Raw genomic sequence first — 22,077 nt, 5'->3', positions numbered from 1 at the left:
ACGCAGAACTTGCATAGAACCTATTTGCTTTCTTCCAGCATCAAAGACTTTGGGCAAAAATAGGCAAATGGCATTTCCAGACGTCTTGCATGAAATCAATGGGCATTACTGAAGTAATACAAGGTCAAGAAAGACCCAATGCAACTGAAATATTTTTGGTTTGAAAACTATCTTCTCTTAAATACATGTCAGAAGTCCATTTGACATACAATAATTACATCAATAATAGTGTCAGAACTCGAAAGATTTTATTTTACATTTTTACCTTACTCGAGACAAAGTACTTGTGGAAATAAGGCAAGAAAAAAGCTTGAGGCAAACTTTCAACATTTATCTATTTCAGATTAGACAAACAGTCTGTAAAGTTTATGTAGAAAGATCTTAAAAGTTAACATTCAAATTCTTTTCCAAAAACTTGGGGTAAACAGAACACCAGAAGCTCCCTCAAGCAGCTGACAGAATCACAAGCACGTACTTCATACAGCTAAGGGAACTGGACTGAGAATTCAACAAGACTGCTGAATGAACACATAAAATGTTAATTGTGGCAAGTGAAATAGTATTTACCCATCCTCAAATTACCAGCGCAAAAGGGTTGCACCTCCTCTGTCCCAATTACAAGTGTAAATGAGCTGCCATTACCGACATTAATGGAATACATAATCAGCATGGGTATGCTGATTTCTGAAGGATTTCAGTATATTTAGAAACTAATATAAACATCGGGTTACTTCTTTTAAGTTTAGAAATATAAACTTGTACTCAATGGTTTCACTCTTCAGTGAAAAACATCAACTGATGCCATCAAATTGTCAAAGTAGGCTTTCATTTGTGTACTATTTATAACAATTATCCTTTCAAACCTAGACTTTGAAATTAAGATACAGGCTTATGCACACTTAAATGCAACCCTCGCGCCATTATAAATCCAAATCAGAAGAGCAAATCTATAAACCTGCGCATGTAACAGAATACTGTGTTATCACAAGAAAAACCATTTCTTGAGGCTTCAAGTGAAGTCTAACTAAAAAAAGCCACCAATTTTATACCCAAAGCATCCTCTTCATCTAATGTATTAATATCTTATACGTACATACACCTTATAAGTATGCTGCAGTAGTAAATAAACAAAACTCCTTTTGTCGCCATTATATGATGACTGTGCTCCTTGGCTGTCATTTGCTAGAAGCCAAATACTAAAAGTTTTTCAAGCATTTTCAAGCTGTATCACGGGCGCAGATGCACTCAGTAATCATTTTATTCCTCTGTTACAGAAGATTTCCTAGGTCTGAGAACAAGATCTTTGATAGAGGTAGTGGCTTCCTGGAGCTCCTTCCGAATGGTATCTCCTCCTTCCTCCTCCTCTGTTTTATTGTCATCCTCCTGTTCTGTGTTCTTAGACTGACTGATCAACTGTTTCACTACTAATCCCTGGTATTTGATTAATAGAGAATGTTGATCCTGAGGGGAAAAAACAAAACAAACAAACAGACAAACAAAAAAAGTCAGTGCAATGGAAAAGGTAACACAGACATTTAATTGACTGAAGAGTAAATGTTAAAAAAACCATTCTCACGTTCTTGTCTTAATAAGGAAAGTGATAGACGAGTATATTTCCATCAAAGTATTTTGCAACCTAAATTCTCAGAAACAGAGAGGGAGAAAAATGAAAAGTGCCTCCATGCAGCAGGAAGAGGACAATTAACTGAAGCAGTAAAGCAATGTAGTCAGTAAAAACAATCAGTTTTGGTAGATTGGATATAGAATTTGAATCTTTCAGTTTTTGGAGAGGTACCTCTTTTCTAAAACTGAAATAGGAAAGTTCAAAGCAATCACACTCTAGCTAAGAGAAAAGAGAGAGTTGCAAGAATTGACTGTGATTTTTAACACCCCACAAAAAGTAGCTGACTACAGACAAAGGCAAAAGCTTCAGTACTAATGACAGATGGATTTTATTAAAAAGACTGAAAACAAACCTAAGTTATATTATAGATCAGGCAAACTACATATTCTGCAAGTACAGTAATGATTAAGACGTAAAACACAAAGATGCGAGTGTTAAATAGCAGCATTAGTATAATTCCATTTGGGCACAGAAAAAAAAAGTACTTCCACGCAATAAGGCCAGAAAGGAATACCTCTGGGATTTTGCTGCTTAAGAAATTAATGATCTGTGGCACAGATCTTCCTGGTGCATGAAGCATACAGTGGGTTGAAAACTGAAATAACAGTACTGATGTCAGGTGCAGAACAAGAGCTGGATCTTCTGCTACTTTTAGCTGTTCAATCAGAGCTTGTCTATGTTGAAACAGGACTTGCCTAAGGAAGAAGAATAGATCACAGTAAAATCTATTTCCCACTCTGTCATAATTCATAACAGACTCTAAAACTTATCTAACATTAACGATGTGCTTTTCTTCTCTGACTGACCAATTCTTGATGTGATATTTCACAGTATCACACAGTATCACAGTATCGTGCGAGTTGGAAGGGACCTTAGAGATCATCGAGTCCAACTCCTGGGATTCGAGCCTTCTGTGTAGCAGAGCAGCACTTGTACCACTTGTCCCACAGGGGGGATTCAAATCTGGGTCTCCGGTGTTGCAAGAGGCACTTCTACCACTGCGCCACCGGGGCACACTATTTGTGTGATATTTGTGATATTGCTGATTAAAAGGAAAAAACCAAAAACCTACAAAAAACAAAAACGAAAGCCCTGGTGGAGCTCAGATATTGAAAACCACTCTAGCAAACTTAAATGTAATCAGTCAGCCAAATTAGCTCAATACAAACCCTCCTGTCTGCCTTCTCCCACAGAATTAGGACTGCCCACCTCTGTATTCTTCAGATAAACTGTTTGGAAAGAAAACTGATTCTTGCTTGCACAATCTATGCGACTGCTAGCAAATGAATCATCTGACATTTGTGCAGCAACTGAGCTAATTTTCACTTGTGTACACAGAATAAATACAGTTAAGGTACCTTTCCTTCTTTTTGTCTCCTTTTTTCACCATAATATCACAAATATCTGCTGCAGCATCAAGGTATGAAAGGAAATCTTCTAAACTCTATTAAAAAATAACAGATATAGGAATCTATGTTAGCAGGCTAAAAATGAGCAAACTACTGCTCATAGCTTATCGCATAAATACAAATGGAGTAAACTACAGAAAGAAAAAACAATTTTAACAGAAACTTCTTTCATCTCCCAGCAGTTCATATACTGAAACATGCAGACTATGGTATAAGACATCAATTCTGAAAATGAAATACTTAAAACAGATTTATCAATTCCTTACAGATTTTCTTCTGAAGAAACACACAGTATATAAGAAGCAATAAATCACATTCCTTTATACTTATGCTGCCATAATCTATTCACTATTTTTTTAAATCCTCAGGAAGAATACTTGTTAAAGAAAACAGGAGAGAACAATCATTCTTTAGAAAGAAATTACAAGAAGCAGCGACCGCCATACTACAGATTATCTCTCAGATTTTATTTTTCTCCTTCACACATAAAAGATACACCGCATTCCATCCAGAAGCAGATAGCTGACTACCAGTTTTAAAATGTTACATCAAACGTCACCTCTTAAAATTCATATATTAAAAAGTACTTTGACAAATTCAAAAGATGACTTCAGTTCGCAGAGCAGCAGCAGTTATGTGCTACGCCATACCATGCATCTCAGCTATTTACTAGAGAATCATCAGAACATAAATCTGAACTTAAGGATTCTGCAACACTTTACCTTGCCATTCAGAGAAGTGTGAAGTTTAGTTAAAGGACCTCTGGTATCTTCTGGCAATTTACCTAAAATCTTGGTCCTCATCTGTATGAGAGAGGAATGGAAATCATTTGTAATACTTATTACTATTTTAGCTGTGGATGTATCAAGAGAGAAGAAAATAAAATATAACACTCATCTACTTGACACTGCCAAGAAGGAACTGATAGCTCTGTACCTCACTTGTAATGGTAGAATAGTTTTCCGTTGTCATCATTGAATCAGATGCTAGGAAGTTGAAAATAAGATTTGTAATGTCAGTACAGACGGTCTTCAACAGGTGCTTAGCAAGGTTAGCCTGAGTCTCATCTGTCAAAAATAAAAGTAAAATAAAAATGAAAAGACAGGAAAATACCTTACTATGGCTATTTGCTTCATAGGAACAGTTATCACAGCACTTTCTAAAAATGGGTTCTATCAACAATAAGTAGTAGCACTAGAAATTCATTTGAATGTATGAAGCAAACATCTCTCATCTGCAGTTTCTTACGGAATATTATTCAGCATAATTGTGAGCTTTCAAGTCTGTAAATGCGCTTTAATGCACTGTCAGTGCTGCAAAGGCATTCGAGTCCCCTCTTGAACTACTAATACAGCACTGATTCTACCCATTAACAAGCAAAAAGTACAAAAATGCAATGGGACTAAGCAGGCACGTGTTGTAAGACAGAAATAGAAGTTTTGAAAAAAGAACCAGCATACAAGAACAGAAATTAATGGGAAATGATCCCATTTATTCCAGACCACAAGAATGTATCTAGATTTTGTGTGTTGGTGTTTCCTTTTGCTGTAAACTTTCTACAGAGAAAGTTCTCAAAGAAAACCGAATATGTCACAGGATCTTGGAAACGTACGCAGTATTTTCCTAATATTCACAGAATCACAGAAATCTTCAGGTTGGAAAAGACCTAGAAGATCATCTAGTCCAACCATTACCAATACTTCCCAGCTAAACCATATTCCTCAACGCAACATCCAAACGTTTCTTGAACACTCCCATGGTCGGTGACTCTACCACCTCCCTGGGCAGTGCATTCCAATGCCTGACTACCCTTTCTGAGAAGAAATACTTCCTAATGTCCAGCCTGAACCTCCCCTGTCGCAGCTTGAAACCATTCCCTCTAGTTCTATCACTGTCTACACGAGAGAAGAGGCCAACCCCCAGCTCACCACAACCTCCCTTCAGGAAGTTATAGAGAGCTATAAGGTCTCCCCTGAGCCTCCTCTTCTCCAGGCTGAACAATCCCAGTTCCCTCAGCCGCTCCTCATAAGGCCTGTGCTCCAGACCCCTCACCAGCTTCGTAGCCCTCCTCTGAACTTTCCCGTAACAAAATACAGGTAGCTAAAGATGGCATATAACAAAGTAACCTACTGCAACATCAACCTACATCCTTTTGAATAACTACCATCAAGGAGTAGTTGCTTTCAATACTAAACCAAAGGAAAGTTGAGACGGAGGCTCTTCAGAGTTTTCATTAATTACACAAGTGACAGAATGAAGTAAGTTTACTATAATAATAACTGTGAAGTGATGTTAACACTTTAGAAGAAAGGACGAGAACACACTATAATTTGGACAGAATGAAGACAGTGAATATGAAATAAAGAGAATATATCTCAGTAAGTGTACAAAGCACTGCACATCAGCACAAAGTCAGTTTTAAACGCTGTAAGTACATCCTAAAGTTTTCACATTTTCTTAAAACTGTTGTTCTTCTCTCACTCTGAATTCTGAAATAAATTCAACATTCTTGAATAAGTATTTTTAAAGTATTTTTAAAGTATACATTTATTATACCTGTGAAATACTTTGTTCCCTTTTCAAATAATCGAATGTTGTTGTACAAGTTTGAGAACTCCTCCTGCAAGTCCTTCATAGTCTGTCTTCTGCTTGCTCCAGAGGAAGATGTTGAAGATGTAAAAACGGAACGCACAGCTTCCTGGTAGCTTTTTGTTAGAGGCCTTAGAACAGGGAGAGAGAAAATTAAGTATAAAACATTCTATCTCCTAACATGTGGAACGCAAAAGCCACAGTATTAAGAGATAAATAAAAAGGAAGAAAGTGAAAAGAGAGAGAAAAAAAAAGCACTAGGAAATTCAAGTATTTTTCTGCAATTGCAGAAGTACAACCAGTTACAGTATGCATGGTATGTAAGTGCTTAACAAAGCTTTAATTTCATAACCACTCTTAAATGGGAATGAGATGTAAGACGGGACTATATTCTCAAATTCTTTAAAGAATCAGTGTTGAAAAACACCAATTTCAGATCAATGAGACCTGTAGTATCTTTTAAAAGAAGTTACTCATCTTTTATAAGATTAGTTTGCTGACCTGAGGAGCTAACTACTCAGTTACACAGGTGCCAGTGGTAACACAAGGAACACAAGATATGAATATACCAAGACAGGTAATGTACAGAAGACAGGAATGGTGAAATCTTAACACACATAAGGGTGGAGAAATATACTTATGCCCCTAAAATTACAACTGACTGCTAGGCAGAGGCATTATTTCCCCATACTGTATCAGTACAGTTTTCTAATACAGAAGGAATTATGTAAGATGGAGCTGTACAGAAAGAGGATATTGTAATTCACTTCCATCAGTAAAATTATTTTTCCCTAAACAAGAAAACAGAATTGAGAGATTCATCTGAAATGAACCGCAGACTTTGTAACTCTATTTGAATGATGGAAATTACCTCATTAGATGTTCAGCAAGTTCTGTAATAAGCTCTTCAGGACAGTCCTGCAAATGGGTCTGTAAAACATCCTGTATTTCCTCTTGTGACATGAAATGGAACTCCAGCTGCTTATTCTTACCTGCAGTGGCCATAAACAATGTTCACTGACTAAAGTTTATACTTAACACTGCTGTAGCTACCATGTGTCACGAGACATGGACATGCTTCTAACTTCATAGAATCAGAGAATCACAAGGTTGGAAAGGACCTACCAGATCATCTATTACAACTGTCCTCCTATTACTGTAGCTACAGCAAACCACTAAACCATCTCTCATAGTTCACCAGACACTACTTAATCTATTTAATTCTGCAAAACTAGCAGCAACAGTTGTTAAACATGAAAAGTTACACCAGAAAGGCGCAATTTAACACTGCTTACTGAGTACCTGAGCAATCTTGAAAAATAACTTCATTTGTGTGTAAATTACAGAAAATTGTCAGAGTAGTATCACTCAAAATTAAGATGTTCTACATCAAAGCTTCAAACATCTTGTTTAGGAATATCCTAAACAGTCAGTATTCAAAGACCAGACACTACACATAAAATGGAAACACACAGTTCTGGTATTTGAATTAACGATGTAATAAAAATTATCACTGTTTCATTTTCAGCCATTGTTTAATGTAAGTCTAATAGCATACACATCTACTCCTGAGGAAGCCATCCACGCTCTTCCTAAGTCAGCTGGAAGAAACAGGAAGTGATGCAGACTCATCCTATAAAACACATCTAAAACCAGTCAAACAAATGGGCCTTCAAAGTACCTACTTTCTCACACTAAAATGTACAGTTACAAGGATAACATGCTCAGACATAAAGATCTCAGTGTAAAGCAAGATCTTATTTTAAAGTATTAAAAACATAATGAAGCTGGATGAGAAATAATCTATCATACACTATTCAAGAAATGTTAAGAAACCAACTATAATATCCCTATCAAAGAATGACAGCATACTTGAGGTTGGAAGGGATCCCTAGAGGGTCATCTAGTTCAATCTCCTCACTCAAGCACGGCTATCTAGACCTGCTTTCCTTGCACCTTGTCCAGGCAGCTTCTGAGTATTTCAGTTTCAAAGGAGAGAGGCTTCGCCACCTCTCTGGGCAATCTGTGCCGATGCTTCATCACCCACACAGAAAGAAGTGATTCCTGATATTCAGAGGGAACGTCTTATGTTCCAGTTTGTACTCTTTGCCTCTTGTCTGGCACTGAGTACCACTGAGAAAAGCCTAGCTCCAAACCCATTGTATCCTCCCTTCATATACTTAAATACAATGATTTCATCCTAAAGTCTCAAGTATTTCCTAGATAAAATCAAAATTTTAAAGTATCTGCTCTAAATTCCTTGACTTAGGTTACTTTTTTAAAGGCTACTTTATATAATCCCGTGAATATGACATGAGCACTTCATTTAAATAACAGTATTACATCCATTGGCACAATTCTAAAGGAACAGTACTCTCATATTCCTTTTTTACCCTAACTTACTAATACAGTGGAGAAATCAGAAGTGTTGAGAACAAGTGATTGATAATAAATATGTAGCCATGAGTAGACAGTACCCAAACATACCTGTGCTGGTGGCTTGCGACTCTTCATCACTGTCAGCATCCTTCCTTCCTTTCTTCTTGCTTTTCTTTATCTTGATTTCTCTAGCATTACCACCTCCTCCTCCTCTCACGCTTCCACTGCCCTCTGGTGGAGAATTATTTGCTTATTTCATAGTAAAGTTCTAGCGCTTAAAAGTTAGCAATATTAGGGTAGTTTATGCACAGTACTTGTTACATCTAAATTAAAAAATATATATCAACCAATATACTGGTGTCATACCAGTTCCATTCTTAAGATTAAAAGAAAGCATACCAAGTGAAATCCTCATTTAAAATACAGTCATAAATAAACACAAATGCCAGCTTTACCAAATTAAAATTAGCATTAAAATAACCAAAGCTGTAACATCTTTTCACAGATGAAAACAGATGCAGTAATAATTTCCATTATGGAACAGAAGACTTTCTTTTGGTTGAAAACAGCATTTTAGTAAGCATATAGCATTTTGCTCAGTGATGCCAAATAACCAAGCAGCTCTAAAATACTCCAGATAACACAACTGCATTAACTTTCAGAGAAATAATCCCCCATGGTAAACATTTATCCAAAATATTCTTGCAAGTGTGCATTCAATTAACTAGAGAGCTAATTCTTTACTCAATAGTAAAGCAATGAGATGATTCTGTTCTGACAAATATAACAAATTACTTAATTCCTAGATGCTACGCCCCATGTATTCGCACTGCAGACAGCATCTCAATGTGCAGTACAGTCCCTCTGCATTATGTAAGCTGCTTAGCTGTTTCTATTTGTTCTCCTTTCTTTTCCTTGTTCTCTTATATTTTTTTTTGACTTAGTGGAAATTTAAACTCCAGGAAAATCAGTTCTATACATTCCCTAAGTCTTGAGAGACTGATTATTTTTGCCTATACATATGAAGTCCCAACAGTACTATCATTTTAAAAAAGGAAACACAAAGGCAAGATGTCACTGCTTAGAAGCCCTTCTGCACACAATTACTTTGCTGGAAAAACAAACTTGTTCAGCTGCAGATAACAAAACACGGTGACATTTTCTAAGTTTTTGAACTCTCAAAACAAAACAAAAAAAAAAAGGATGTTTTCCACAAGTCTATTTGAAATGTGACAACGTTGTGAGCAGATACAAACTGTCAAATATGTAATATATTAGCTACTTCACCCAAAAAGCTCCTTTCATCCTGTATTTCACTTTAATAGCACTACAGAAAAAGCAACAGTCTGTAGTCAAGGTCTTATCCAGAAAGCAAACAAGTAAGAGAGACTTCAGCTAGAAAAGAGGACGAGCTGTATGACCTCATCCCACAGGTAGGATCATTTCTGCAAACTCTGATTTGTAAAAGACTGCTACAAAAGGCCACTGACAATTTATCTTGCAACCCCTAAATTTTTATTACTGCAATACATGGCAGAATCTATATTGTGTAAATGGAATTAACACCATGGTAAGTCATGTTACACTTACAGAGTTGACAGTCACGCACAGACTCTGAGATAGGCAATGTGCCATTTGTCACATTTTGCCATTATGAAATAAAACTAATCCTCAAACCATGATTTTCATTGTAATGTAGCTAAGTCAATTAAAAAATCAACACTTCAAGGTAGTGTTTACTGACACTGCAGTGTATGTTTAATGCATACATGTGAATGCACCTACAGAACCATGGTACATTCCGAATACAGTCTTTAATCCTTAGGAGGATGGAAACTGAAGTCATTCTGCTTACAACAGTTCAAATAAAGTTCAAGCTTACCTGCTTCAGCTACTGGCCTAGAAAAATCTGCCGTCTTTTGTGGCAGGAATAAGTTTAGTTTCCATGCCAACTCAGTCATGGTCTTTTTAAGAGTTGAATCTTATGTTTTAACTATCAGATAATGTATATACAATTAAAAGAGATGCATCAGTGCTCCAATACTGTTGCCCTCAGTAGCACACAAAACTGTGTGTGTTCGACATAGACTGTTCAGCTGTGCTGTAGCAACACGGCTTTTGGAAGTGAAAATAGAGTGTTTGTTCTGAAGAATGTTTTAAACACAGAAAGATTTCAAAGGTTTAGGATGACACATTTCAATTCTATCTCAAAATCTACAAGGATTCCTTGTTTCTATAGTCAGATGCCTTGCACTGGACTAACTCAGGATATCTTTATGGCACTTTATCTGTACTTTGAAATCTCAAAGAAAATCTCATAGCTCTACACCTATAGTACAATCATACAAAGTAGTTGGATTGCTTCCTAAATATCTTCAGCAGTGGATTAGGGGAAATTACTGGACTACAGAACAGAAAAATTTAAACTATTTCTGAGGCTAAGATTTTATTTTCTTTATGCTTTACCTGTTGCTTTCTTTCTTCTTTCATCTTTTTTGTCTTTTTTATTTGCACATGAATTTTCTAAAACATAAGACTGCTTTAAATCTTCTTCAGTGATTAAATGAACAGGGCTGTTTTTCATTTCCTATAACAAAGAACAAGCAGTTAATAGAAAAAAAAAGATAAAGAGAGAGACAAAAATGTACAGAGTAACATTGAAGCCATTTAGCCACTTGCAAGTATACTAATCTAAAATGATGTCTTCCATAAGCAACACACTAACATGCATTTATTCTTCTCTCAGTTCAGGATCGGATCACGTTGCTAGTGTGCAAAACTACATATACACTGCATTACACTAATACAAACTCTTTCCCCATTTTTGCTTGTTTCCATAAGCTGTATTTCAGGCAAGAATTAAAGAGATAGTAAAAGCGAGAAAGCCAAATAAACTACACTCCAAAACTCAGTGGACCATCCTTGACCACTGAATAAGCATACCTTTTCAGCTTTCTGTTTCATCATATCAGAAAACAGTTCAGTACAGCTGCTTAGAAATTTCTCACTGACCACGATGGTGTCACTGAAGACTAAATCTGAAGAATTTTTGTTCAAAGATCTCATCACTTGCTGAAGCAAAATCCCAACATCTTCTACTGACAACGAACTTGGCAGAAGAGTCTAGAGTAAAGAACATCCAAGTCAGTTATACATAATAATGTATTCTGGAATGGCCATGTTTGCATGTGGATAAATAGGATCCACAGATACTCCATTTTATAGCTTTTAACTACTTATAATACATTACACTTATAAAATTAAAATAGCAATTTAAGATTAGACATTACTTTTCTTCCCCACTGAACACTGCTCAAGAGCATCAGTGCTACCTCTGGGAAATAACATGACAACTTCTTCAAAATGCATCTCAGCAGATACACAATAATATCAGACCCAAAACAATATCTGACATCCTCATGAGAGACACACTAATGCTCTAAGGCCTAGAACAAGAATTTACTAGAACAAAATGGCTAGTAACTCTCTACTTACAGAAACCCTGATTGGACTTCAGATTAAGATTTTTTTTCTGAAAGCATACTACAAAAACATATTGCTCTCTAACTGAATACTGACACGGTCTATCTTTGTTTTTGTTCAGAATAAATTAAAAGGCAAACAAAGTTATTTATATGTTATATCTTAGTCTGAATATTCTTCTCCTGTAGTGTGAAATGTACAACACACATGCGTAGCTTCAATAATATAACATCTGACATGCAAGTAAATAAGAATCAATAAATACAACATCAGAAAGAATCACTTACTGCTACATCTATCCAACTTCCAGAGCTGATGACTTCATCTACAGAAGCTTCAACTTGATCCACAATCTCTTGACCAACACAAGCAGCTCTAAGAAATAAGAGTTTTGTGGACTTGTATCTTTTTTTTATGTAGCCTGCTGGGTCAGGGATGCCAAGCCTGTACAGTGCATCAAATTCTAAAAAATAGTTAGAAGCCCATTAAATTTAAGTAATGTTACATATTCACTGGATCCTAGGATCCTAAGAAGTAATTTGCTTGAAAAGCTGGAAAAGAAGACTTAACATTCCTATACAGAAACTCCTACGTGCAACTACAAGCCGAGGTTCACCTAAAACTTACTTCAGTACGAGCTACAGGTTGATATAGTCAATATACATATGAAGATTAAAACATGAACATTCCCATTTGAAGTATGGCTTTATCTACTTTTTCTGATTCCTACATCATAAAATCTATCTTTGCAATGACATCTTTCCAAAGTACTCCAACATAAACAGAATATTTACAGTACATAAAATGGCAAATTTTTGTTTTCTCTAGTATAGTTGAAGAATCATTCAATGCCTCACAAGCAAAGCATTTACAGAATTCAGTAGTTTAAACTTAGATATTCTGAAAACATTCAAGCACTGTATTAGTCAAGCAATATTATAGAAATGCCTAATAGTATGACAGAAAACTATGACAAGCCTTTTCAAAATGCAAGACTAACTGCTATTTAGGGACCGGCCTTTTGGGACCATAAAGGTACATTCCTCTGTTTATTTAGCTCCACATTTTCCCACATCTCCTGTTTTAAATCACCATCATTAGTCGGCACTCAGCTTCATCTTAGGTGTACATACCAGGACTCTAATAGGACACTAAGTGTTATCCACTTGTTTTGCAAATCTTGTGGAAAAGGTTCTTTCCGTGTACTACATTCTTGGCTATCTCAACAGTTAACAGTCAAAGTCTGGTTGCAATCTGGACTCAAATTGACCCAAAATTCCCAACTATGTGGGTCAAATACAACCATGTGGAAAGTCCACAATGAGTAATCTAAGAAAAGTTTTCAGAACAGTAATAAAAGCAGCAAAATTTTTAACATCCTCTGTAAGAAATACTGTTACTGTTTAGCAACATGGTTATGTATGTTGAAATATGGTTGTGCTGAAGTAACAATGATGGCAGGCTCTAAAGAGGAGAATCAACTACTGTATTTATTTCCACTTATTCTTGCAAGGCTTTACATTAGACAGTGCCTTTATTAGAGTAAGATTAATTACCTGAACTAGCTTTGAAGAAATATATGTTATCTAAGAGAAAAAAATGATTAATTACCTAAGTAACCATTTTGTTTGAAAAAGGAATCCACCCAGTTGCTCTGTGTTCTAGCATAGATGTCAGGAACAAATACAGCCTTATCCTGCCTTCCACCAACCACAGTGCCTTTTAGACGACCAGTGTTAACAAGTTCTTCTAGCACAGCTGAAAGAAAAACAAATGAAACAGTATCATTTTGATATACCCATTTATTAGAAAATAGCAATTATTTTTCCCATTCTGTTTTCCCCTTCACTAGCTGTTTTTCTTCTACTATTACTTGAAAGAAACCAAAGATCAAGCTACAAGTGCTTGTTCTGCTGAAACATTTCTGAACCGTACCAATTATCTTTAATGCTTCGGAGAACAATCTTGACAAAAGCTTAGGAAATCACACAAAGTTCTAAAAGAGTGAGCCGCTATGGCAGGATCAAAACCCTTCCTATACAACACATATCTGGACAGTTTCAGTTTTTAGTTTAGAAAATGCAGTCATAAAAGGTGCTTTCTCTCAGCAGACAATACAATATAAGTATGCTTTATTATTAGTGTCCTTTTTGCATTCATCATTTGCATGTTACCCAAGAAGGAAATAAAGAGAGCTCTGAAGATACCAAAACGATGTAAGAAATTGTTACCTAAGCTGCACAAATATTAGAACCTTGCCTACTGGTCACCATCTTCATGGTTTGCAATGTTCACACTGTTGCCAGCAATAAAACCCCTTATAAAGCACAAATATCACCAACAACAAATGCATTGGTAATGCTTAGAACCAAAGCACTAAGCCTCTCTTGATGCTAGCTAAGGTATTTTCAGTCCATTAAAGGTAGGTACAAATGTCTTGATCTGCCTCATATGCTATGCTTTTGCCTTTTCGTAAGTCATTATGTATACCGAAAAGCATACCTCAACTGTCAAGCTCTGCAGGAGTATTTTCAGGAAGAGGCACAGAAGTATAAGTAACATCATTAAAAAAGATATCTTCAATATTTATGGAATTGAAATAGGAATGGAATTGGAAAGTGGATCAAACGAGTTCTGGCAGTTAAGTAATGAGGTTTTTAAAACTTATGAACCAGCAGATGGAATGAAATACAGGAAGAAGAACTAAAAAGAATGCTGAACTAACTTCTTAGCAGCAAAAATAAGAAAAAGCAGTACTAGAAATGCACTCAGCCATTGTGCTGACTTCTGGTGATCAGAAAACAACAGAAATTCATACCGGCAATATACATCCTCATGATTGAGTTCATGATTGTGTAATTGCTGATAGGACTGGTTTAAAAAAGACTAATCGCATAATGAAATTTGTTGTAATTTTGCAACACTGTTATAAATAAATCTATAAATCTACCTTTTAATAGGTTTTCCTCTTAACCTACAAAGAGTTGGATAACAAAGTACTAGGAAAAAAGGAAAATTTAAACTGATTATATGAAAGCAGAGTATTTATACAATTTGATTTAAATGCTAAGATTTTCATTTGTAATGAACATGCTTGTCACAAAACAAGAAGGTAAGCAGGGATATTAATGGAGCTCGAGCATGTGGTGCCCTGAAGGCAAAAGGACCCAATCAAACAGAAGAAAGATATTAACTTCCATGAGAGGAGATGAAAAACCATTAAAAGATTCTCAAAAGCAGCAGCATTACGTGGTCAGCCAGCACACAAGACTAATGATACTGTAAGTATAATTTTGAACAGATTGGAGGGGAATCCTGATAGTTAAAGAGCTGAAATATCAGAAGTGATATTAGAGAAGTTGAAACATTAGCAGTTGGATAGGAAATCTTAACGAATTCCCATTTAAAGAGCTGCAGAAAATAAAAGTAAACAGTTTAAGAGCATGCTTTATCTCTCAGCATACAAAGACATTGAACTGTGACCATAACAAAATCTCTGCCTCTACTATCACAGAGCAAAGTCAATAAATAAAATCCAGAGCAGTTAATGCTGTTTGGCTACATAAAATCTGTCCCTTTTGTGTGCTCCACTGATAAAACTGCCAGTAGCTAAAGGCAAATAACATAACAGATGACAAAATGCACTTCTTGCATCACCCTATACCCAAGGGCATTTCATCACTATATGCTCTCATTGCTGTAGTTACGGATAGCACAAAATGTTTAATACTTTTTATATTACGGAGAAACATATTACTTTATTCTGGAATTGGCAGCATATACTAAAATGTTCCTTTGAAAGTGTACTTCTAGTATTGAAGAATCCATGAATGAACAAAAACACAAAAGAGTCTGAATGAAAACTCACAGTAAAGTAAATGTTCTTGAAATCCATACCGTGTGATCAAGTTACTTACAGGTGTGGGCCTTGTAAAAAGAGAAAAAAAAAACCACAATGTATTTACTGAATCTGACATGGAGAATCTAGAAACCAGATGTTATTCTAGATGAGCAAAACTATACAATATCTTAGCACTGCTTTGCTACCCTGGAATTTAACAGCTTAAAAGGCTTCAATTTTAAATTATGATGGAATTGTACAATATAACAGAGCTATGATAATTATCATATGGAAGCTTTCTTTGTTCATAAGAAAAAAAATATCTTAAAGCACAGGTACTAGATAGACGGCATTACGTAACTGACTGGGAGGAGTGCGATGACAGCAAGGATAGATATTCTCTGAACACGTTAAAAAGCTACTCATCAACAACTTCAGTCCCAAAAGGTAAAAACATTTCAGTCATACTTTCCTTGCTGTCTGGGCCCCCGTTTAAAGAAAAAACAAAATCTAGCATATCTGAATGTGTCACTCCAAGAACTGAACTGCACTTAAAATAAATGTATCCACCAGTGAATCTGGTCTGTAAAGAATTAGGAAAAAGATATTTTAATATGTGATTGCAGGTGCTGCAATTTACCGAGTAATGGCACTGAAGAGACCTCGAATGCGTGCTCGATGACGGGAAACAAAGGCCTCCGTAAAAATCACCCCACGGTTTTCCTGGTCCAGTCGTCCCTGAATGATTCTACCCAAACGCTTGGATAAAGCCTGTAAATAGAAGCCAATATAAGTATACAATGACAAAAAGAATCTTGGCAAGAAATCAGCAAGGTTGGGAGATGCATAAAATAAACTCAATCTTATTTTTGTTTTGTACAAACCAATTCACTACCCACTATCCACTTTCTCTGACAGTTAAGAAATAAATTATCAACAACAAACACAAAAGAAAGAGGTGGTTATAAATGCAAAAAGTGAATGAAATCCTCCAAGAAAGAAGGAAAAACAATAGATTGATTTCCACATTTTGGAAATGCTTTTGTAGAAGCTGATTACAGAACAAATATTTTCCTTATAAATTTAAGAGGGTCAACACAGTTTTATCGCGTAAGACAGCTCGCCCAACACGTCTCAGAATCACCCCTTGGAAAAAATATCTTCCAAAAAAAAATCCTATCTCAATTAAAAGCAATGAATTTTAAGACTATTCTCCTTAACCCTTTTAAGCACTCGAACAGTCACTAACAGAAGCAAGTAGTTCTGTATTTCTATTATGAATCTTGACTTCTGCTTTAAAAATGTTTATTATATTTATTTTACCATTCCCGAATAACCTTAAACCTTTCTACCATTGTATTTCTGCTTCTCAGACAGCTAATGAAACTGATGAAGTTACCTTTCTATCTACTCGCACATAAATAGAAATTTTCACATTTTCTGTTAGTCCAGTGCTTCCTTGCATTCCTCACAGTAATAAAGATGCTGAAGAAATTTTGCACAATATTGAAAAAGGCAAACATCAATTCCAATCTGTCAACAGCTGTCACACCACAACTGTTATATATCAATTGTTTTCTGCCTAGCATTACAGCAGCTCATTACAATTAAAGCGACGGCTATCGCAAAGACGACAAAAGAACGTGAACACAACTGATTCCACGCTAGCCAGGTTGGAAGGTTACATCACCTGTGTCAGGAAGTCTCCTGGAAGGTCATATGTTTTGCAGAGTTCGGATATCGTCACCTGACCAGTTTCCTGTAGTTTATCATTTATTTCTTCTGCTAATTGATCTAGGTAACTCCTTGAAAACAAGGGGAGGGGAAGAAAACAAAAGACAGCATGTTACAGATATGCACTTTGTCTGCTGAATTACGAATACACCTGACACTATATGTACCTCTCTCTGCTATAAATTTTCCAAAATAAACTAAGTTACTGTAATTGAATAAGGGAGAACAATGTCAGTGAAAGCATGTGTTTTAAAAGCCTGGTAATGTGGCAGCTAGTATTTAAATGTTATTTATCTGCTTGTATGAATCTGTCAGGAAAGCAGGAACAGGAAAACATCTTGTTAAAATGAGTCTTAGAAAAGGACTTCAGTGAGCAAAGTAGGTCTCAATTACTTCAAGAGAGCCAGGAGCTACACATTCCTTGCCATGAATAAATCCTGCAATACAATCAATAAAAGAGACATCCCCAAAACAGCATGACTTGGTGTGCTGAAAGCCATGAAACAGGTCATACATCTTAAGACTTCTGGGGTAAAGAAAAAAGTGGGTGAAAATGAGGGTGTTTGTCAACAGCTGAGGCAGACAGGGAAGCCACAGAGCAAACGCGATCCAGCTCTTGTAAACATGAGGAACTAAGAAGTAGAGCCCTAAAAACAGACATTCAAAATACTGTTGCTTCGTGGCTTCTGTGTTGATTTCAGACATGCCTCACTAGCCACTTGGAAAAGAGACACTGGTCACCAAGCAGTTGTCACAGCAATCAAGAACCTCAGAAGCACCAAAGACTGACCATCACTGTTAGATTGCATTTTAAAAAACAGAAGTGAGCCATGCATGCTGCTCCTCAATGTACTCACTCATTTATAAGCTGTCCCAGCACAAGCTGAACAGACTTGTCCGACTTAACAATATCATTAGCTCTATTTTCAATGTGCAGAAGGTCCACATTTATTATCTAAAAAAGAGAATAAATTAAATGTGAAATTAATTCTCCAACATCGAGCTATTAAATGAAAAGAGCTGTTTTTTTGTTTTTTTTTTGTGTGTTTTTTTTTTTTTCTAATATTGCATACACATACAGTAAATTTGTAATAAAGCCTGAGTGAGAAAATAATAATAAACCAAACTTTGCAACTGTGACAAGGTTAAAAGAAAGCTACACAGTAAATAAAAGCACAGAAAGCTATGAATAGATAATACCAGGCTGTGTTTCAGAAAGGTTTTCTGATTCTAAGTAATTCTGCTCTAGCCAGAAGGGAAAATTAGTCACAGAGGAAGAATACTGGAGGATAAAGGTTAGTGGAGACAAGAGATTAATGAAGGAAGAGGGAAAATCCAAGGAGGCATGCAAAGTTAATTATCATGCTCCTGCTGCTTTAGATTTAAATGGGAAACGTTTCTGTTTATGCCCTCAGTTTAAAAAGGAAGAGTCCATCAAGGTAACTTGTGTATTTTAGTGTTGATCTCATAGATCATGGAATATCACTAAACAGAGAGGAGCTCTAAATAATGAAGTAAACAGATACATGAAATAATGGACAAAATCCACATTTATAATACATATGGTAAAGAAAAGGAAGAACATACATTTTTATTATTAAAAAGTTACCTGTTGCAAGTCAACAATGTTTATTCGACCTTTAAAAAAAAAAAAAAGAAAAAAGTACAAACATATTTTTAGTGCATAAGCCATGATTGAAAAGTTTTAGAACACGGTGTAGTTCACTGCATACAAAGTATTTTACTACTTCTATACAGACCAATGAAATCCATTTCAGCTTCAAGTATTGACAAATGAAAGAAATCACAGGTTGTTGAGCACAAAACATCCCATCCTTGGGCTGCATCAAGAGAAGCGTGACCTGCAGGTGGAGGGTGCTGATTCTGCCCCTCTACTCTGCTCTCATGAGATTCCACCTGGACTACTGCATCCAGTTCTGGGACCACCAACATAAGAAGGACATGGAACTCTTAGAGCAGATCCAAAGGAGGACCACAAAGATGATTAGAGGGCTGGAGCACCGCCCCGTAAGAGGACATGCTGAGACAGCTGGGGCTCTTCAGCCTTGAGAAGTGTCCAAGGAGACCTTATAGCGGCCTTCTAGTACCTGGAGGGGTTCTACGGGAGAGGCATTTTATAAGGGAATGCAGTGACAGGGTGAGGGGAAAATGGCATTTAATTGGATGAGGGTACATTTAGACTAGATATTAGGAAGAAATTTTTTACTGTGAAGGTGGTGAGACACTGGATCAGGCTGCCCAGAGAACCTATGGATGCCCCCTCCCTGGTGGTGTTCAAGGCCAGGGTGGATGGGGCTTTGAGCAACCTGGTCTAGAGGGAGGTGTCCTGCCTATAGCAGGCGGTTGGAACTATAAGATCTTAAAGGTCCCTTCCAACCCAATCTATGATTCCATGATCTTATTCTACACTATAGCTTCACTAGAAATCCAGTAGGAAAACTCCAAAAACAACAACAACAACAAAAACTCCCTCAGGAACTTGAAAACCAAACTACCATAATGATACACAGTGGTGTCTCAAAAACTGACTTACTTGTAATAGTAACAAAACAATAGATACTCTGTACGAACATTGTGAAATTTATCTTTCAAAATGTACAATATCATGAAATTCGCCCACATATGTAACTGAAGAACAATATAGTCTCCTCATTACAATCAGTGACAAAAAGAAGTTTGAAGCATTATTAAACTCCTTGCACATTTAAGTCAGATCAAACAAAGCAGATGGCTTCTCATACAGGTACAATAAGACAGTTTACTAATGATAATTTAAAAATCACTGAAGAAAACTTTCAGATCTATGTCTGGTCTTCAGAATTATCTCCAGATCCAAAGGGAGAAAGCATACATAGCACTTACCACCACAAACACTGAGCTCATCCCAGATCTCCTTACTGATCTGTGCTGGAGTGACATATTCTTTCCCATCCAACGTATGCACCACTTCCAGCTGCTTTTCTGCAATTAGCTTAGTGACAATTTCTATACAGTTCCGCTCCGACAACCTGGCAACAACACAAAGAACAACCAGTTATTCTAAGCACCTGCTGACTTCAATTCGTATTTTGACAGTTCTATGCACAGGGGAGAGAGCAATTGCTTTGCACTCTGTGTATTAAATACATTTGTGATCAGAAAAATCATGTCACGACCCTATTTTTCTCATCCCCCACCAAGACGACACTCAGCTTTTCTCAGGAGAGTAATCAGTGAGATGTGATTTCCAGTCGTGTCGTGAACAGCTGTCAGCTCCTCCCTTAGTAGCACTACACCTTCCTGTGCAGGGAGGCATGGCTGTGCTTACAGAATTTGGGTTCAACACTTACAAGCTACTTCAACACTTTATTTTTTTTTAAACATATTTTATTTTGCAATGCGCACAGGCTCTGGCAACAACCCCAATTGCTCAACAATGAAGGGGGAGAAGAGCTGTGAGGCTGCCTGCCAGCTCAGACACAAAGCCGTAGGACACCTGCGCTATTTTCTCAACACAGACAGGTGTGTGACCCCAGAGGTGCCGTTCTGGGGTCAGAGGCGCTGTCACAACACCCCAGCGTCACTGCAAGGGGCAGGGCCTGCCGAACACCCCCACACACACAGAGCTCAGCGCTCGGCTCCACTCAAAAGGCGGGCAGGGACGGCTGCCGGCACAACGGTGGGCTCCAAAGCCCGACTCAAATCCGGCGCACCCTGCTCACCTGTGAGCCGCCTCGGCAAACTGAGCACGCTGGAAGTCGGCCGCCAAACGCCGGATCTCCTCCCAGGCAGCCGCCATGGCCGCCCTCCCGCTCCACGTCAGCCTTGCCGGTAGGCTACGGGCAGCCAGAGCGGACACACATCTGCGGCGCCCCCGCCGCGCACAGCGCCTCCTGTCGGCCTGGATGCCTTCGGCCCGTTGGAGCGGATCCGGGGCTGGTGGGGTGCTCGTGGAAGCGGTGTCCTAAGTATAACGCTGGTACTGCTGAAAACTCCTGTGTGGAGCAACGAGTCGATGATTCTCGTGCCTCTCTTCTACCTCGCTGTGGAAAATCCTCCCCTACGGTCTGACGCTTTCACTGAGCTGGCCACATTGAACACTGCAGATAAAACCCTAAATCGGGTGTAATAGGTGTCTTTCATGTGGTGTGTGGTGGACTTGAAGTCAGGGGCCAGCTGCAAAACCTGGGAAAACAAGTCATCTGTAAATAGAGATTTTGTTTGGGGTGCGTGCGCGTAGATTTGTTGTTATTTCTGAGAGTCATATTGTTTTATCAGTGAGCAATGACAAGCCACGTGAATTGTAAACGCAGAGCAGTTACAAATACATCAGTATTTCTAAATTGCAGGTTCTGAGTCCACAAAGAGATTTTATAACAACCCTTTTTGTATCAGATGTGTGCACATTTGCACAGTATGTGCCTTAAGTTTTTCTATGCTCCACTGTCATTCGAGTCATGTTTAGATTTATATATATATATACATATATATTTGCCACATAAATCAATGTTTTATTTAGTCTGCTTATAAATAAAATCTTCTGATGTGAAAAATAGAGTAAATGGTTAAATTTGCTACATATCCACAGACCTCTTGCAGCTAACTGAACTTTAATGCTGTTACCTGAGACTTGAAATTTACACAATAAATAGGTCAATTGAAAATAAAGGTGGTACAGTTAACGTTAGTATTGGGTTCTAAATTTGACTGATACCAAAAATGGTAACAGAAATGGTTTTGTTTCATTACTTAAGGTATATAAATGAAATCTGAAGATTTTTAAAGCTTTAATGTTAGTAAAGGACAAAGTAAATCTTTACATAACTATATAGAATGACTGATTGCCACATTTCACTGATTAAAAAACAAACAGACCAGCAAGTAATGCCTTATGATGGCCATGTACAATATTACATTGATTCACTGTCTTAAATGTGAGCAATAAAATAAAACAGTGTTGTTGTTAGTGTTGTTATAGTGAGTCAATGCTGTACATCTTACACAAAATGCATTCTAAA

General features: G+C 37.1%; 1 protein-coding gene across 1 annotated transcript; it reads right to left on the bottom strand.

Annotated features, from left to right (window-relative positions):
- Positions 1 to 226: 226 nt before the first annotated feature.
- On the bottom strand, positions 227 to 20,893 carry UFL1 (UFM1 specific ligase 1). Its single transcript, XM_072332333.1, has 19 exons — positions 20,782 to 20,893; positions 19,943 to 20,088; positions 18,669 to 18,697; positions 17,917 to 18,014; positions 17,016 to 17,130; positions 15,966 to 16,096; positions 15,353 to 15,411; positions 13,096 to 13,242; positions 11,772 to 11,947; positions 10,945 to 11,124; positions 10,468 to 10,588; positions 8,110 to 8,232; positions 6,494 to 6,614; positions 5,590 to 5,753; positions 3,970 to 4,100; positions 3,756 to 3,836; positions 2,983 to 3,068; positions 2,139 to 2,319; positions 227 to 1,461 (listed from the first exon to the last, which is right to left on the bottom strand). Exons 1-19 carry the CDS (start codon positions 20,856 to 20,858, stop codon positions 1,258 to 1,260), a joined length of 2,370 nt encoding a protein of 789 aa, XP_072188434.1. The 5' UTR covers positions 20,859 to 20,893; the 3' UTR covers positions 227 to 1,257.
- Positions 20,894 to 22,077: the final 1,184 nt, after the last annotated feature.

The sequence above is a fragment of the Excalfactoria chinensis genome, chromosome 3, assembly GCF_039878825.1.
Source record: "Excalfactoria chinensis isolate bCotChi1 chromosome 3, bCotChi1.hap2, whole genome shotgun sequence".
NCBI lineage: Eukaryota > Metazoa > Chordata > Aves > Galliformes > Phasianidae > Excalfactoria > Excalfactoria chinensis.
The sequence above is the reverse complement of the archived record's forward strand: the minus strand, read 5'-3'. Positions and strand labels throughout refer to the sequence as shown.

Bases quoted from the DNA above. Each gene is read 5' to 3' on its own strand.
- UFL1 (XM_072332333.1), bottom strand. From the start codon at position 20,858: ATGGCGGCTGCCTGGGAGGAGATCCGGCGTTTGGCGGCCGACTTCCAG. The intron at 17,131-17,916 runs GTGAGTACATTG...CTTGTTTTCAAG, and splicing joins CTGGGACAGCTTATAAATGA to GAGTTACCTAGATCAATTAG. The intron at 11,125-11,771 runs GTAAGTGATTCT...TCTTTACTCTAG, and splicing joins GAAGTTGGATAGATGTAGCA to ACTCTTCTGCCAAGTTCGTT.